The 18,596-nt window shown below is 37.9% G+C and overlaps 1 protein-coding gene and 1 long non-coding RNA gene across 2 annotated transcripts; one reads left to right on the plus strand and one right to left on the minus strand.

Moving 5' to 3' along the window:
- Positions 1 to 794: 794 nt before the first annotated feature.
- Positions 795 to 4,130, minus strand: LOC146310697 (uncharacterized). Its single transcript, XR_014772278.1, has 2 exons — positions 3,539 to 4,130; positions 795 to 1,078 (listed from the first exon to the last, which is right to left on the minus strand). It is a non-coding gene; the product is annotated as an uncharacterized LOC146310697 (long non-coding RNA).
- A 1,221-nt stretch (positions 4,131 to 5,351) lies between these two features.
- otx2b (orthodenticle homeobox 2b) lies at positions 5,352 to 11,281 on the plus strand. Its single transcript, XM_084742276.1, has 4 exons — positions 5,352 to 5,662; positions 7,908 to 8,122; positions 8,668 to 8,819; positions 9,707 to 11,281. Exons 2-4 carry the CDS (start codon positions 8,026 to 8,028, stop codon positions 10,328 to 10,330), a joined length of 873 nt encoding a protein of 290 aa, XP_084598402.1. The 5' UTR covers positions 5,352 to 5,662; positions 7,908 to 8,025; the 3' UTR covers positions 10,331 to 11,281.
- Positions 11,282 to 18,596: the final 7,315 nt, after the last annotated feature.

An 18,596-nucleotide genomic window follows, 5' to 3' on the forward strand; every position in this document is an offset into this window, starting at 1 on the left:
ATTCTAGCATAGACAGAAAGTAGCTCCTACATAAAACTGCTCACAGGGTCTGTAGATTGCCTTGAGTGACCAGGTCATGATTTCTGGAGAGAGACATCGCTGTTGAGTTTCTCAAATATATTTTTTTGATGCTTCGAGCACCACAATGCTGAGTGTCATCCGGTTCCATTTTATTCGAGAGAGGACAGACATCTCTACAGTCAGGGCTGAGGAGTATCCACAACACAAGGGTTTAAAACACGTATTTAAAATACAAAATATGAGTAACTGTTACAGATCACATTGATGGTATTGTGAATACAGTTCCAGACTTTAAAATAGATTGTTTAAAGGGACTGTCTGTATTTATTTTTGTTTTATTTGCTATAAAATTCACATTAAGCACTATTTTAGTAAATATTAGTGCTGTATGTGACCTTGTGAGAACAATAACAGGATCTCTACATTGGGGTCATGCCCTAAAGCAAGTATTAACTAATTCAGACAACACTGAAGTGTTCCAAAAGGAATCAAAAGTATTTAAATACATTACTTAACTTAAGTACGCTAATAGAATATGTTACATATTACATGTCAGGGCATGTTTTTAATAATCTGTAGTGGAATATGTTTTAAAAGTAACTCTCCCAATACTGTCAGCCAATATCTCTAAATTCTGCAACTCACACCAAAACAATAGGTGAATAAACATCACCACAGGCCAGAGGAAAAAATATGCACTTTTGATTTAGGGGAGAACTGTCCCTTAAATTACTCACAAGACAATGTGTATGCAGAGAAGAAACAGAAAAATTATCATAAATAAATTTACTTTATTCTTCAGCAAAATTTAACATGAATTAAGAGTTATATCAAGTTGTAAAATGAGGACATTCAATATAAAAACAGCCAGTGATGTGTCTTTGAAGAAGACTCTTTACACAGTTCATGTTTAACCTTGAGGCAGCAGACTCTTCCTCCGTCTTATATTCGTCCTTGCCGTTTTTTCCACCACCAGTCAGTCCTGACTTTGCCTCCTCATTGATGATCTGAAGGCGAGTGTGTGTTTAATTGCATCCGTTTGTTTGTTGGCGAACTCCTGCACAAACACAACACAAACAATTATGGCACTAATTAAAAGGCATGTCATATTAATGGAAAGAGCAAACTTGGCAAACACACACACAGAGTCGCAGAATTATTATCGAGGCACCACATTTGAATTCATGCAGATGTGTGTGGAAAATAAACCCATAATTTCATGATCAGCAGCGCACCTTTTCATTACAGAAGTGAGAACAGCCTAAAAACTAGATAGCAGACTCATTAAAGAAGCATTTTAATAATTTTAAGCAGATTTTTGAACCAAAACTAAAAATTAGTAACATTGTGAATAATTGTGGAGATAAAATCCCAGATGTGTGTGTGTGCTGCCTCTGTGGCACAAAACTCTTCCCAAAGTGACAATGAATGGGGGTTTGTCCCCCTTTAATCCCCGGGGAGGAGTCTGAATGTGTTTTGATGACCTCTGGGGTCAGTTACATGTTACATTACACAAAGGTTTAGCCTTCTTTTGTGATAAGGGAAGAGTGTGCATGGGGAAAACCCTCAGTTTAGACACCTTGCTCTCCACGCAGTGCAACAGCAGCAGCAGTGGCAACGTATCCATCAAACCTGCCAAGCTAATTAAAATACAGCTTGTGATTATCCTACTTCAGCTCCTCTCCCTCTCTTTCTGTCACCCACACACTCACAAGCAAACACAGACACACACCACATATCTATCCAAAATAATTAAAATCTAAATCCATGTTGAAAAAAAGGATTGGAACCTCAACTTTGCTTAGTGCTATACATACACACAAGTCTAAATTAAATAATAAAGAATTAAAAACAACAACAAGATTATTACTACTTATGTGTGACAGCTTCAAGTTCATTTTTTAAGGCAAAATAAGGAGTGAGATATATGATTTGAGGTTAGTTTAAAAGCAGTCGGGAGGCGCCCAAAGATAAAGATTTTATCACCTAATATTTGAGGTAGTAATAATAAATGTCTGTGTTTAATGACAAAAAATAAAAGAAGAAAAAATAAACACAGTTGATAAAAGTAACTCTAAAGTAAATTACTGTTTAATAGTCAGAAAGTAATATTGACTGAGGTTAATTTAAATCCAAAATCCAGAAGGAAAAGCTTTCCTTGACAGTACAGATTATGATTGTGAGTATTTCTATATGAACTGGCTTTATTGGATTTTATTCCCTCTTTTTTTTCTTGCTCTTTTTAAAGCTCAGAATGAATTCCACCAACACATTCCTCATCTTCAGCCATGCGGATATCAAACAAGGAGGGAAAGAGGCAGAGGAGAGGAGAGAGAAGCTGCCTGTAAAATGTACATATATATGTATAGGTGGTAAATATACAGCTTTAAATTCAGACAAATCAAAAGCATTTTGCATTTTAAAAAAAAGCAGCTAGCATTTAAATTCTGTTTTTATTTACTCTATTTAATTAATTTATCCATTCTATAATGTGTTGATTATTTCTTGTTCTGCCTGCAAGATGAGGCGCAGAGCAGGGGAGAGGGGGGGCTGCCTGCCTGCCTGCCTGCCCAGTAATTATCCAATCTTGAAATAAGATTTTTCTTGTTAAGGCTATCAAACAAGGGTCAAACAGCCAGGCCTGTCCAATGTATTAGTAAAGATGTATAGGCTAGAAATCACAGGTTGGAGCAGGCCTGGTGAAATCCTCACCCTCAGGTTGAGTGTAGCAGAGGCGGAGATAAAAGCCGTCGTCGTCAATTAGCCGGGAGTCAGTGGGAGCGCTGCTCGCCAGAGGCGTTTAACTCCTTCTCCCTTTAAACGTCCTTTTAAGATACAAAGTCCCTGCGGAGGGCCTGGCTTTACAGTTTAATAAATTATTTAGCAATTTAAACGGTGAGATCCAGCAGATAACAGCATCACACGTCAGGATTTTCCACGCAGCCAGTTTGAAAGTCTCGCGTTAGGGCGCATTTTACCATGCAGCTGCTAAAATATGAGCAAACACTCGCATCTTTTTAAATAAAATTTTAGCCGCAAGCTCATTATTCTTATGATAAATTCTGAGACTAAAAAAGTTCATTTTATGGGCCGACGTGTGAAAGAGTGAAAGTAGAAGATTAGAGCTCATTTTTAAGGAGCAATAAATCTCTATTAATTTAAACTTTACGCCCTGAGCTTAAATGCGATGATTTTTGACTGGAGTTTGGTGGAGTCTGCTGCAGTAACATGTGGGGAGGCTAAACCGTGACCTCTGCGATGCTCATAAAGCAAACAGCAATTACGACTTAATCTTTACACCCGTTTGAAGCTGGCCTTTATGATCTGTGACGTGAATTTATTCCAGAAAAATTAAAATCAACATTAACAGGTGAGTTCATGTGATTTTACTCCACATTTCCCAACATATTAGATGACAAAATACATCTGTATTATCCAGCAGGAAAAAAAACCATAAACATAAACAAAAAATAATAATAATAATAATAATAATAATAAAATAAACAAACAGGGATACCTGCATGTGCTGCTGCTCCTCTCCTCCAAACGGGCAAAACTTTTCTTCTGTTTGCTTGTTAAAAGAAATCCAGGGGTTAAGGTCCATCCATCGAAATCTGTCAAACGAGATGTCACTGAGTTTGTATAAAGTTGATTTAAAGTGTACCAGTTTGTGCAGGCTGCAGCTCAGAGAGTGAAAACCAGTCCTCCCAGCAGCTGCCTGCTGTCACTGCACCTTTTGACTCTCTCTGGCCTTCCACACAGAGCCACAGAGAGAGGCAAATGACGATTCATAAAACCCACGGTCTGCCTGTGTTTATAAATCTAAATCAATATTCAAATCTGTTTGAAGTGAGCGGGTGTGTCCGTGCAGGCGCGCTGACAGTGTGTGTGTGTGTGTGTGTAGCTGTAAGTGTGTGTGTATGTGTGTGTGAGTGTGTGTAGGTGTTCCACAAAGCCTCTTAAGATGATACATTTACCAAGCCGTGACAAAAACCCTCGGCATATTATTTTGAGATGGGCACGCAGGTTCAAAATTCAAGTGACATAGAGAGGAGGCTTATTTGTCTCTTGTAGCTTAGACGGTCCTCCAGTAAATATGCAATAAGATGAACTAAATGACTAATATGTCACTAAAATTAAATAAAATGATGGTATTATCATTATAATATTTTTTTATTTCTATGAATGTTACAATATTGCAACAAAAAACTTCCAAAAATGCACATTCTTGTAAATTAGATCTGAAATAAAACAGGCCTACCTTCATATTTGTATATTGTCGTCTGTCACATCTTCCTCTTGCAGAAATAAAATAAGTGAAGCCGCAGAGCCGGCCTGTATTTTGGCTTTATTTCCCTCATGTCATGTCATTTATCCTTATTTCTGGCTACTCCGGTGTCTGTAAGAAGTCCTCGGCTGCTCGGCGTCTCTCGGTGGGAAACTCCTGTAAAAATATTCTGGGTGAATTTTTTTGGTGAAGCAGCAGGCCTGTATGAGGCTGATGGGAGCAGACTGGCTGGCTCTGTGGACGGGAGGACAGTTTTAAGAAAATAAGTCGCTCTAAATCCCCTTTTTTGCGACGCGCTGGAATGTGAGAGGACGGTGCAGCCTTCACATGGAGAGCAGGCGATTTTTTTTTTCCTTGTCTTTTTGTCACTGATATATTTTTCTTTTCGATATTTAACTCGTTCATACAACACCCAGGCGCATACACACGAAAATCGTATAACTATTTTCTCAAAAAGCCTGAAATTTCATACTAAGATGCTTTAATATTCCTCGATTGTCTGGAAGTTTTTCAATTTTCTGATTAAAGAAAAAACAGAAAATAACATTTTAGTTTATTTTTATGAATGTAAATAATGCACTGGAAAATATTTTAAAAGTATGACACCACTATTATACTGCGGATATATTTTATTTTCATAAAATTCTTTATTTGCGCACATTTCCCGCATTTTTCATAACTTCCCTCAGTTTAATATATCCATAACAGCGATGGCAAATATAAAATGTAATTTTTAAAAAATGACTAAAACTGACTTTCCTCGCTTTAAACTCCACTTCTCGCCATCCACCGGCATATACCGTTTATTTATTGTCAATGCACCCTCTCTGCGGTGGGATGGGGATGTTGTCAGTCGCCCTCTCGCTGCCATTGGCTGAGGACTGTGCGTCAAAAAAAAAAAAGTAGCTGGAGACATTTGTTTCCCAGAAAAAAAAAAAAAAAGAAAAAAAAAAAGCCCTCTTCCTCCCCACCGGTGTGTGAGAGACGGAGGAGACAGAGAGACAGACCTCAGCTCCGTCCTGCGGCTCCCATTGGCTGGCAGTTTGTACAAAATCCAACTCAAAGCACTTCACTCACAACACACCAACAAATCCTAAAGGCGTTCATGCAGCCTCCTCCATCACTCCGCCGCTGCCGCATCGCTTCTGAACCTGATGCTCGACGTTTATTAACTTTCATTCTCCGCACTGTTGTTTTTCTGCCGGTGAAGACGGCTGCCCCTTCTGCTCCTGCTTTACGCTGGTTTTCTGTTTTTTATTTATGTGCCAGGACGACGTTAATCTGCGCTGAGTTTTATTATTTCTCCTGGAGGAAAACGAGCAGACAAAGAACTTTGCAGTCGTTGATACCAGGGTAAGTTTTACTTTTATTATAATTATTAACATTTATTATTAGACTACTATTCATTTTATTAGTAGTAATTATATTGAAATAAGAAATAGAGCCAATTAAGTCGGCTAAAGAAAATCAGTAAATCACAACTGGTATAAAACCACGTTTAAAAGGCTAACAAAACCATTTTCTTTAAAAGAGGAAATACAATGTTTCCACAGTGGCACGGGGGCTAAAATAAAACCCACGAAGAAAACGTTGAAAGGAATGCCAGTGAGAAGGCTTTGGGCTGTTTAGATGAAGGCTAAACCCTGTAAAACTCAGCTTATTATTTATTTAAGCAGAGTAAAGAGACTCTAAGCGATCGTCTGCTCACCAAACCCTTTTAGATTAACATCAATATTAACGATGATGATGATGATGATGATGATGATGTAAATGCACACAGGGCATCCAGTAATTATAGGTTTAGTAGCAAACTCATTAAGTTACATTATAATTCTCTCTGCTAATGACAATATAGGCGCACTTAAATATACAGTAAAGCTTTTCTAATATCACATTTGTCGTTTTAAGATATTTTTTATTTCTGGAGGTAAAATTTCATAAATCTGACACTCTCATTGAGTGGAGCCAGTGCTGCTATACCGAGGACACCGAGTCCACATCCACTGAGCGAAGTTTCCACTTGACACGAAAACCTAATTTATTTCCCACAGCACATCAACTCCTGGACATAAATCTAAAGACTATATAATGCAGCAAAAACGGATAATTGTGGAGGTGTGTGAGGCTGAAAGCTGCACTGAAAAGACAGAGGATTTATAGGCCTGCTATCGAGAAATGTGCCGGGGCCTTTTCTCTGCTCAGCCTCCGCTGAGGAATAATGCAGAGGACAATAAACCAACACGACACTTTTTGTATATTTCTCCCGTGTTTTCAGGGTTTTGGTGACAGATCGTTAGGCGTTTATAGCTCAATTAAATGAACATTTCAACTAATTAAATTCCTCCCCTGTGGTTCATTTTTTTATTTGTGCTGCGTCAGACTAAAAAAATAATATGATTATAATTCACCCACGTAAACGTGCAGCAGTAATTATTAAAGAGCCATCATTTTTAGGAGCCTGCAGCACTTTATTGGACCGTATTGATACCAAACTGCAGCTCCACTCAGATGCCACTCGGATTATCTCGTTAATTCATCAACAGAAAAACATTTATCATAATTAATTCTCGGGCAGGCTGATTATTATTGAGCGGGTGTGTGCAACTGGTAGACGGGGTGTGTTTTTAAGTGTGACAGATTGGGATGAGGGGGTTAAAACCGTTGGATATTGGAGGAAAAAAATGCAACTAATCAAGACGCGCAGTGGGGATGACGGGTGAGGGTCACTGAAGTTGAAGTGACAGCAATCACACATTTACCAATCAACATCACGGAGCACATGTATCTGTTTAAAGATCTGGAACTATTAGTGCTACACGTGTCTTTTTCATAATGAATCAAAGCTGCTCTGCATCATATTATCTCCTGTTTTAAAATTAAAAAATCCAAATAATTTGCACTCTAAATTGCCTTGAAAATTCATGTCAATCTTATATCATACATCATAAAATAGACTATTATTCAGGATTTCTTATGGATAGAGAAAAAAGTATGTAAAAGGTTAGTCATCTTAAATTAGGAAGATTATTATCTGTTGACTCAACTTGTTTTATAGAATCATTATATTTAAAAAAAAAAAAAAAAAAAAATCAGTTTCTTCTCTCACATCCCTCTGATTTTCTGTTTATATTTATAAAGAAAACTTGATATAAATAGAGGGACGAACAGATTATATAACTGAGGTAAAGACAGAAACACAGCGAAAATTAAATAAAATTGTGTTTTAGCAATAAGAGTTTTGAATGTTTTAAGTTATTATAATTTGTGTTTTTATTTGTTTTATTTGAAATAGCGCGGACAGTTTTAAATGCCTATATTTAATATTAAATAGACTTGTATTGTACAGGAACCAGTGCCTTTAATTGAAGTTTCAAGAGACTTGTTGCAGTTATAGTCGCCGATGAATCGCTTTTTTCTTTGTGGGAGGAGGGGCTGGGGACAGCTGGAGATGTGGTGGGTTTTTTTTTTTTCTTTTTTTGAGGAGCGCCGTGCGTTTTGGAGAGGGCTTTATTTTTACACTGCCATGTAAACAGACCTAAAACTGTCTTCACAAGGTCTTGGTCATCTTCATCGATGTCTTCTTCTCTTTTTGGAACAGGTGCTCGGTATAACAGGGACCACACGGCGAACAGAGGAGGACACCAACCAAGTACACCTCGGGAGCTCCATCAATTTTCAAAATTTTCTCCAACTTCAGCCCACAGACAAACATTAGCATGATGTCGTATCTAAAGCAACCACCTTACACAGTCAATGGCCTCAGTTTAACTACTTCCGGAATGGATCTTTTGCATCCATCAGTGGGCTATCCAGGTGGGTGGAAACTTTTGAAGAATAAATAAGGAGCAATAAGTAAACAGCTATGGCTTGGGGCTACAAATTTAATGTACTGAGGATATTAACGTGTCTAATCAGGACCTATTTAAAAACTTCTTCATCTAATAATTGCTTAAAATTGTGGGACACAATAAAGACCATGTATTAGTTATTAATATTAAATAGATTATATGTGCTATTTTAACAAACTTCTTGCGCAAACGCACAAAACAACTTGAAGAGAACTGAAATCTACTCTTCAATGATTTTAATTTTAGATGTCCCTCTCTAATGAACCACTGGCAAATTGGTTTTAATTTTTTTTGCTCAAATTGCATCATTTTTTGGCACATTATCCTAAAGTGGTACAATTTGCCACCGGCGTCCAAGTCTCACGGGACTTGTGCGTAATTATGCAAACACAAAAAATATATTGTGTTACAGATCTGCTTTCGATGATTTTTGATCTTTTTGCTTGCTTTTTTCAAATGTATTCATAAGTACAAATAATTAAATGAATTTACATTCAACTTTTTTCGCAGCAACGCCACGGAAGCAGAGGCGAGAGAGGACTACTTTTACGCGGGCACAGCTCGACGTTTTGGAGGCGTTGTTCGCCAAAACTCGGTACCCGGACATATTCATGCGCGAAGAGGTGGCGCTGAAAATAAATCTACCTGAGTCCCGAGTACAGGTGAGTTAACCAGAACATCTGATGTATTTGGAAATGGATCGATGTAGGTAAAAATATTTTAGGTATGAAAAAAGAGACACCAAAAGAAATAAGTGACACTTACGGTGATTTATTATGTAAATTTACATTAATTTAAGTTTTCATAATTTCGTGGTGTTGTTTTCTGTAGCAGTACAATGCCAATAAATAATATTGAATCTTAATGTGAAAAAAATGTATGCAGGCTGCACCTATATCTCATTTAAGAGGGATAAATACGAAAATTTAAAAAAGCTGAATGAAACTGTTGAAAAATCTATTTGATATCTGCACTGCGAGAAACACTGATCTTAACCCGTGACTGACAGTATATCTGAAGCTTAGCATTTTGTCTGCCTTAAATCAAGTGGAAAACTTTTGCCAGTGGGGTGAGATAATTCCACTTAACGTTAGATTCCTGTTTCGAGAATCTGAGCAATGAAATGAGACCAGATCAGTCCACTGGTACCTAAATCAGTAGCACAACTCTAGAAGCATATTGATTTCGATTGAAAACAAATTTAAAAAAAATCAATGAAGTCTGACGCTTTTGATTAATATCTTGAATTGAACTGTAACATTTGCTTTTCTATTTTATCTCTTTTTTTCTGTATTGGAAATGTATTTTTACATTGTCCTATGTTTCTGACACATTTTGTTTAGATTCATTTTATAGTTTATGTAAAGCACGTTAAATGCTTGTTGGTGAAATGTGATGTACAAATCAACTTGCCTTGCCTTTCCTCATATATTATTTAAAAGGCTGATGGCAGTGGGGAAATCTTTAGCTGTTCTTCTGCTTTAATGGAAAAACATTGTATTTTCACTGTAATTTATACAATAACGTGTACCAACTGTATCTCGTCCAGGTCTGGTTCAAGAACAGGAGGGCAAAGTGTCGCCAGCAGCAGCAACAGCAGCAGAACGGGGGCCAGAATAAGGTGCGACCTGCCAAAAAGAAAAGTTCCCCGACCAGAGAAGTGAGCTCAGAGAGCGGGGCCAGCGGCCAGTTCACGCCCCCCACCAGCACCACCACGGTCCCCGTCATCTCCACCAGCACCGCCCCGGTGTCCATCTGGAGCCCGGCGTCCATTTCTCCGCTCTCAGACCCTCTGTCTACCTCCTCCTCCTGCATGCAGAGGTCCTACCCCATGACCTACACCCAGGCCTCCAGCTACAGCCAGGGCTACGCCGGCTCGACGTCCTACTTCGGCGGCATGGACTGCGGCTCTTACCTCACCCCCATGCACCACCAGTTGTCAGGCCCCGGCTCGACTCTCAGTCCGATGAGCACGAACGCGGTCACAAGCCATCTGAACCAGTCCCCGGCGTCCCTGTCCACCCAGGGCTACGGCACGTCCAGCCTGGGCTTCAACTCCACAGCAGACTGCTTGGATTATAAGGACCAAGCGGCGTCCTGGAAGCTGAACTTCAATGCCGATTGCTTGGATTATAAGGATCAAACGTCCTCTTGGAAATTCCAGGTCCTGTGAACAGAGCAATCAGCTGTTTGAAAAAGAAAAAAAAAGTGCACAAACAAACAGTGACGATCACATCAAACATGCACAGCGCTGCTGCCATCCCTCAATAAAATACATCAGGACTGGTTCAAAGTGTCGGCGATTCAGGGCTCTCAGGGGCCTCGGGTGGTTTTTTTTGGCATGATGGTCCTCCTTAGAGGAGACGTTTAATTTATTTTAGCACTGGCAAAGAGATTTTTCTTTTTGTTCCGTTCATTCACAGGTTGTAGCCCCTCATCCATGTCTGTCAGTGTGTGCCTCTATGCGTCAAAAAAAAAAAAAACACCTGTTGAGGACAAGACAGAAAGAAAAGTCCACCACAGCCACGGAACTAATGTTTATCCAAGAACTAAACTCTGGTGAAGTGCTCGGGATGGACAGACCTCCTTTAAAAAGCTTCTTACACAACTTTGCCCACCTGCTGGCAGAGAGACGATGAGGATGGTGTGTTGGACATGGATGCACTACTTTATTTAAGAAAAAAAGTGTTTATAAGGAATCAATATGTAGTTTCTAAGAGACAATCAGTGTGTGTCTTATATAAATGGTACATATGTGTTTTTTTTATCTGTGCTAGCCTTCGAAACTGTGATCTGTTGTATTGTATGCAATTTGTGAGCCCCCCTCGCATCAGACTCTCTGCTGTGATTTTAATAGATTTCTAACTTTTTTTGGAAAAGATGCTGATGGTTAAATTACCGCGGCGTCACAAAGAGAGACGAGACTTTTCCAAGCACATTGGTAGTAATAATAATCAAGCTGGGTTACAGCCCCCACTGGAAATGACTCTCGGCTGCTGAGAGCTCCACACTTTTGCTCCCCCTCCATTGATCTCAACACACGGTGATTGTGGATCCTTTACTGGCTCCAAAGATGGTGTGACCTCACCGCTGAAAAGACATGAATAAAGGTCCTGTGAGCTTATACTCTTTCATCAAGACACGATCTGTGAGTGTGTGCATGTGGTGTGTATGTGTGAGGGCGTGTGTGTGGTGAAGAGGGGGGAAATGGAGAATGAACACGGTGACAGTTAATGTGTGCAAAACCAATCGTGGGTAGTTTTTGAGATGGTTTATTTGGAATTAGTCTTAAAATAATAGTGCAAAAAATAAATATATATAGTAAGTAAAAACTATGGTAATGGCCCTAATTTTTATTTCAGACAGGCCTAACTTCAAAAAATTGATTCAGTATTTGGTGAGAAAAAAAAGGGGGAAAATCCACTGATTTAAAGTTTACTCGTTTTTTTGGTTTTTTGGGGTTTTTTTGTAGGAAAAACAAGGCAAAACAAAACAAAAAAAACAATGCATAGACTCATCCGAAAATAAACCCTCTCAATCATCACCCGCGATCCAACCAGAGGTGTGTGTGCACCTGCATCCGCAGAGACCCCGCCCTCCGCCCGTACCTTCCTTACCTTAATCCCCGCACCTTATTTTACGGTGTCCCAGATGCATTACCAACCAAAAACACCGTATTTGACGACCGGGGAATAAGATTCAACAATCAACAATCTTTCTGGTGCGTTCACAAACAAAAACTAAAATAAAATCTACCGATTCTACCTCTAAATAATTTCACTGATTTTCATATAGGCTATTATTTTTGTTGTAGGTGTCTTAATTGAGCCAATATTTATATCCCATACTTCTCAGCCGCAACAAAACTGTTTCCTCATGCATCACTAGTCACTCCAACAAATGTGGTATAATCAAAAATATTGATTTAAACTACATTATATTGTTTTTATAGTGAGTGATCATAGAAATAAGGGAAGTTACACGCGACAAAAACTTTGTTAACGAAAATTATAATCGAATTAGAGCAATGCTGTTCTTAAAAATGAATATGGGCGTCAGAGTTTATCCTGACTCTGCTCAGGTGGTGGAATTAACGTTTTCTTCCTTTTTTACCTTCCGGTAGTTCAATTCACATATTCCCAACAAAGAGAGTGCGGTAGGAGAAAGCAGTGTTAAATCCCGCGGCCTCCAACAAGAGATGTTAATCCCAATATTTTACCGGCGGGGGTTTCTCTGGGGCGCAGGGGCAGCAGTGGTCCCCATTCACAGCCCACACCGCGTGGGCTTACTGATCCCCAAATGTGCGCTCTAATACTGAAGCCTAATATTTCATCTCACAAGAAATAATGTATACTCACACTTTGATCTTTTATTAATCTTAAAGAAATTATTTTATTAATATGACTTGGTGAAATTATTTCAGTGTGTATGAGCACATTTTGAACATTTTCAGCACATTTTAACAATACCTCCAATAACCGTGGTAATTTGGGCTATTATCATATAAAATGTAATATAAAATTTTCATATCGTTTCATGTCTCAATCTTCCAAAGTATAGTCTGAGATGCTCATAAGAGCGGACAAACGGTAAACAGTCAGTGAAACTACAGCTTGGACGGACCGCTGCACCAAAAGCACATTCGTTCAAAGGTTTGAGTTAACTGGAAACATTTACAAACCAAGTCAATATAAAAAGGTAACGAAAAGCAGAAATGCAAATAGAAACTGCGTCAAAACGGCATCAATCAACTTTAATTACAAGTTTTGTTGGCCTTGGACGCATCTGAAGAGAAATCTTTTATATTTTAGTAGGAAAAAAAATATTTAAAAATGAACTAAAAATCACTGCTGAGTGTCATTTTGCTGGTGATTTTTTTGCAGTTGGCAGTGCAGGTTATAATTTTTGTAAATATGATGCTGGGTCATGAATGAAAGTCATCCCAGGGAGAAACTCGGTGAATAAAACCTACAAATCTTGCTTTAATTACATGGTGTAAAGGCCTTTAACGCACTGTAAGGAGAAAGCTTTAAATCTTAAGCAATATTATAACAAAAAATGAACTAAAAATCATTGCTGAGGGGTTTCTTTGTTTGTTTTGTTTTGTTTTTTGTAGCTGGCAGTGTTCGTGGTGATTTCTGCATATGATGCAGGTCGAACAAAAAAAGTCACCCAAGGGTTTGAAACTCGGCACTAAAACTGTTTAAACTCAAGAAAAAAACTCACATAATACTCATGTAAAAACATTATATGGCCCATCAAATGTCTACTTAAAACACATGAATTCTATGTAACATGCAGGATTATTACTTTTCCACCTACATGCTGCATGAGATGAATGGGTTTATTTGCGTATAGCACCCTTCTGAAAATCACATTCCTTAAAATACAAGCCTATTTGAGCAGTCAGAAGGTTAAATCTGCGGTTAAAGGAGGGTTTGTTTGTGTTTACTTTTTGTTGTCGCTCCAACTCTTAAGTTGAAGTCCGCCGTTTTACTGTGAGCTTGACGACAGGAGACAATAATAAAGTCAGAGCGGCTATGGGTTCTGTAATGAGTCGACATGGCTCTGCAGTGGGCTAATTGTTAGAAGTCCAACATTCAATTAGCATCCTTGACATTGCCAATAATCTCTCTTTCATTGGAGTCTCCGCTAAAGGAGCGCACTAATTAAAAGCGTTGCTTGAAATAATCGAAGCGTTAAAGAGAAGAGCGACTTTGATTCCACTCCTGCGTGGACAGAAAAAATAGGTGTGTGTGTGTGTGTGTGTGTGTGTGTGTGTGTGTGTGTGTGTGTGTGTGTGTGTGTGTGTGTTTTAGTAGTTTTGAAAGACTTAATTATACAATAGCCCGTATCCATAACTTATTCAAGGGTGAAGCAGCAGAAATAGCTGTTTATATCCTGCGCTCTTGTAATTTATTTTATCACACATGGCCGATTTGTAGCGTTATAACGTTCAAGAATCAATTATAATATCGCCGCAATGCAACGCCAAGTTTAGCAACATGCATATACGTCGTTGTGGCGATAAACAATGCAACAATTGAACTTGGAAACAATAGTTGAGTCTGACAGAAGCCTGAATATTCATGAGGTGCGTCTCCTTCTCAGTGTCAACAACTCCTCCAGCCAGACTGCTGCAGCAAAAGAAGAGAGGGAGAGAAAAAAAAACAAGTGTTTCTTCAGACTGCAGGGTCACTTTCAAATGTCAGCTGGAGAAAAGAAAAAAAAAAGTCCTATTTCTAACGACGTGGAGGCTGAAAAGGAGGAAGAATCAAGAGGAAAGTCTGAGGACAAGAACTGGACCCCACCACCAGTCTTGTATCATTATTTAGGGCTGCAACTAACGATTCGCTTCATTATCAATTAATTTATTGATTATTTTTTTTACGATTACTCGTTCAGTCTGTAAAATGTCAAAGAAATTGTGAAAAAAGCTCATGACAGTTTACTCAAAGTGACGTCTTTTATCGAACCGACAGTCCCAAACCCAAAGATTCAAAGAAAAGCAGCACATCCTCACATTTAGGAAGCTTGAACCAGCAAATGTTTGACAATTTTTTTCTTAAAATGACTGAAATGATTAGATTTGTCTCTAAATCTGGACTGGAGCTGAATCACACTCGCTGAAAGTATCAGAGAGCTGCAACTAATAATTATTTACATTACCTGTTAATCTGCTGATATTTTTTCAATTAATCATTTGCTCTATAAAATGTCAAAAACGTGTGGAGAATGCTCATTATAATTTCCCAGACCAAACTGACATCTTCAAACTGTTTATTTAGTCCAACCAACAGTCTAAACTCCAGACTCCTCATTAACGATCCTAAATGACAAAGAAAAGCTGGAACCAGCAAATGTGTGACATTTTTGCTGAAAAATAACAACTAAAACAATTAGACAGTTATCAGAATACTTGGCAACTTTTTTTTTCTATCAATTGACTTGCTAAAATGATTTATCGATTATCAAAATAGTTGGCATTTTTTTCCGATTGAGTGATTTGATTGACTAATGTTGCAGCTATAAATCAATAATAATCTCGTATGAAAACTGCGGCTCGCAAAGTGGCACAAACATTTCCCTCTAATTATTAGGTGGTGATTTCAAAATAAAAGCACAGTCAGGTTCATCCTAAACTATTGACTAGCTACTTAAAAGTATAAAGCCATCACAACGAACTTTCATATTTCGTTAATTCTGGCTTTTTGTGTCCTCCACAAGAGCTACAAACCATAACTTCAAAAATAAAATTATCAAAATAACAATTCTCCCCCTCCTTCATTTTACCCGGCAATAAAGAGCTGTTCAGTGTAATTTTGGCTGGAAAAATGTAAACACGTTTCATTTGATTTCATGGGGAGTACGACCCGGTGGCAGCCATTAGGAATAACTATATAGAAATAACAAGTCTTCTCGCTGATGTTCTTGTTTGCTTGCGGAGGTCATGCAGAGGCATCAGTATTAATTGAGACTATTTTATAACTAGTTAAAACTCCCTGTGGTAGCTTTAAGGCAGCCTTGTCACTTTAAATTTCCGCTCTGAACAATGCACATACTTGGCCCCTGATCAATGCTCACTGATACATCCAATATGATGACACACAATGGCTCCGTCCCGCTTGTTATTGTAACCTTGGAGCCTCCTCGTGTCTTCAAAGTGCACAAGTCATGAGGAGGATTAGACATGCGGCCTCCACAATACTTCATACATACAATGAGTTTTTAATCAAGACCAGAGCAGTGCTGAGGAGCATATGGGGCCAACAGACGCTGCATTAATCCCTCTTGGTTTTTTGTCTAACAGCGGGCTGCACAGCGCCCCTTGTCCCCTGGTCTGGTGGCTGTCCGGTCGGTCACAAACACGAGTCATCCTCCCTCAGCAACCGCCGGCCTGTTGTTCAAAAGCTGCTGGTTATAAGGCCGCAACGCCTGCAGGGAGAGGGATTTTTCACCGGGTATGTGGTCCGATCATCAGTTTTGAAAATTATATGCAAGTAGGTGGAACAAGAGATTTACAAAGTATCGCAAAGAAATTCACAAACATCAGAGCGTCAGTGCCTCAAGGTTTTCCCCGAGAAAGCATGTCTTTCCCCCTAAACTAAGAAATCCAAGTCACACTATAATCTGATTTTGCTGTTGAAGTTTTGATGAATATAAGTATTGGTGATGAAAAGGCAAATAAAACTAGTTTACTATTGGAGGGAAAGAGAAGGCTAAACAGAGAGGGGGGGTTATTTAAAAAACCTGCACTGTAAAAATAATTTGTTTTAACTTAAAAAAGTAAGTGTCCAGGCTGCCTTCCAAATTTATGTTGACTGAATTTAATGAGACAAGTTCAGCTACTTCTGTAATGATTCAAAACAAACTTTTCTAGTCAGATAAACTTAAGATATTAATTTGGACCAACAACTTTTTGATCACACTGATGAATATTACAACCAAATTTGATTCCTTTTACATTTTCAACAATTTTAAAGTGTGTTAGAGACACACGGCAAGTTTTTTTTCCATGTATGTTTTCTTCACACTATAAAAAAAAGAAGGGTCCCAGGATTAACTCTCACACAATGCATGCTGGGAAGTCTGCTAATATGCTGACTGTGTTTCTTTAGAAGCCTAATGAGTTGACTGAACTCTGTACAGCACATTAATTTAATTCATCACTTCAACACTTCAAGTAAGAAGAACTCGTTTATAAGTTTTGAAAATAAAAAGAAATTTTAAGTTAAATTAAACTCGTAAATCTATGTAAAAATTAATGAGAAAAGATTTGTTGATTCTAATAAATTCCTGTGTGATTTTTTTTTTACAGTGTAGAGCTGGGAGATATGGGTTAGACAAAATAAAATATACCACTATATTTTTGACCAAATACCACAACAGCAATATTGTTGATGATAGAGATGACTATAAGTGCTTTTACAAAACATTAACACAATGAAATTTTAGATAAGCAATCATCAGTAATGTGGATATAATGACTACGTGGGTAAAGGCAAATGATAGGACAGCTGGAGCAGTCTGGTAAGTTCATAAAATTACATCACATTACTGTATCACATCCTTCAAAACCAAGAAAACACAACACTTATGACACATCACAATATAATGATATCAAAAATCTAAGGCAATATGTAGTCTTATATCACGATATGGATATAATATCGATGTATAGGCCAACTCTGCTTCCCAGGAATGAAGAACAGTTTGTCAAAATTATAAAAATTAAGTTTAAAAAGACCCCATTGCTTTTAGATACTTGTTTGATGGACTACTTGATATATGCATGTGTATTTATTGCTAGAAATTGTACTGAAAATAAAAAATTAAGAGCAAAACAACATAACGATGTGGAAAAATGTGCCAACAACTAATAAAAAAAACACAAATAAATAATATTTTTTAAGCTAATCCAGCGGTATCCCCTTGAAAGTGCTTATCCAGGCTTAGTCGACATTTTCCGAAATTATTTAAGTTTGTGACATCATCAATGAATTTGATAATCTTGTCAAAGATTAAATTAAAAGGGTTTTTTGTATAGCCCACATAATAACAGATTTAGATGTTTTAAAAAATGAAGTCTAAAGAGATTTGAAGTAAGCGCAGTAAAAAGCATGTTATTTTAATTTCTCAGACTGCTCACACAAATCCATGGATTTACAGAGATCCAAAACTGATAATGATACGAGCAGCTTGACTAGCTGCAGGTCTGATGAAGCAAAAAGGGCCACACATTCTTTCAAGCAAGCAAGCGTCACAGAACCTGTGAGATAACCTCAAAAATACTCAAAATATTTCACTTTTTCCCCTCAGAAAAAGAAAAAGAAAAAAAAACACGCACATGAGAGCACATTCTCATCCTGTTGCAACTGCAGGGACTTTACTTCTTTCCTTTGCCCACATTAAGTGCTCTTTTAAAAAAAACTGTCTCACCAAATATGCCTAAACATTTGGCTTATGATGTTCATAAGCCCCACAGGACACAGAGGGCTTATCAGTTCATTAGCCACTTGATGGCCTATTTCAAGTTATAGTAGGTGGGAGGAGGGCGATGGATGAGGATACCACCATCCATTACTGAGGCATATTTTGTTAAGCTATTCAGGGGCACAGAAAAAAAAACCCCTCAAACCCATAAGAAGATTACCAGATCTCAGCATATGTTAAAAAACACATTATTACTATGCTTATGGGTCGAGTTAATACCTAGTTAGTTAAAGCTCACCTAGTTAGAGGCTGTCCATTTAAAAGGACGTTTTAGCTTAAGAGTTTGTTTTATTTTGACAGTTTAGGACAAACCATTTAGTATATGTCAACTTTTTTTTTTTTTTTTTTTACAAAAATAACAGATATATTCAGTAAATTTATGTTTTTGAGGACCACATTGTCACATATTAAAATGACAGATCTTTCAAACTCTTTGGATTAAATAT

The sequence above is a fragment of the Lutjanus erythropterus genome, chromosome 18 (genome assembly GCF_056507025.1).
Source record: "Lutjanus erythropterus isolate fLutEry1 chromosome 18, fLutEry1.hap2, whole genome shotgun sequence".
Classification (NCBI taxonomy): Eukaryota; Metazoa; Chordata; class Actinopteri; order Lutjaniformes; family Lutjanidae; genus Lutjanus; species Lutjanus erythropterus.

Coding starts and splice junctions, on each gene's coding strand:
- otx2b (XM_084742276.1), top strand. CDS start 8,026: ATGATGTCGTATCTAAAGCAACCACCTTACACAGTCAATGGCCTCAGT. Junction 8,123..8,667: donor TCCATCAGTGGGCTATCCAG/GTGGGTGGAAAC, acceptor CTTTTTTCGCAG/CAACGCCACGGAAGCAGAGG. Junction 8,820..9,706: donor TACCTGAGTCCCGAGTACAG/GTGAGTTAACCA, acceptor TATCTCGTCCAG/GTCTGGTTCAAGAACAGGAG.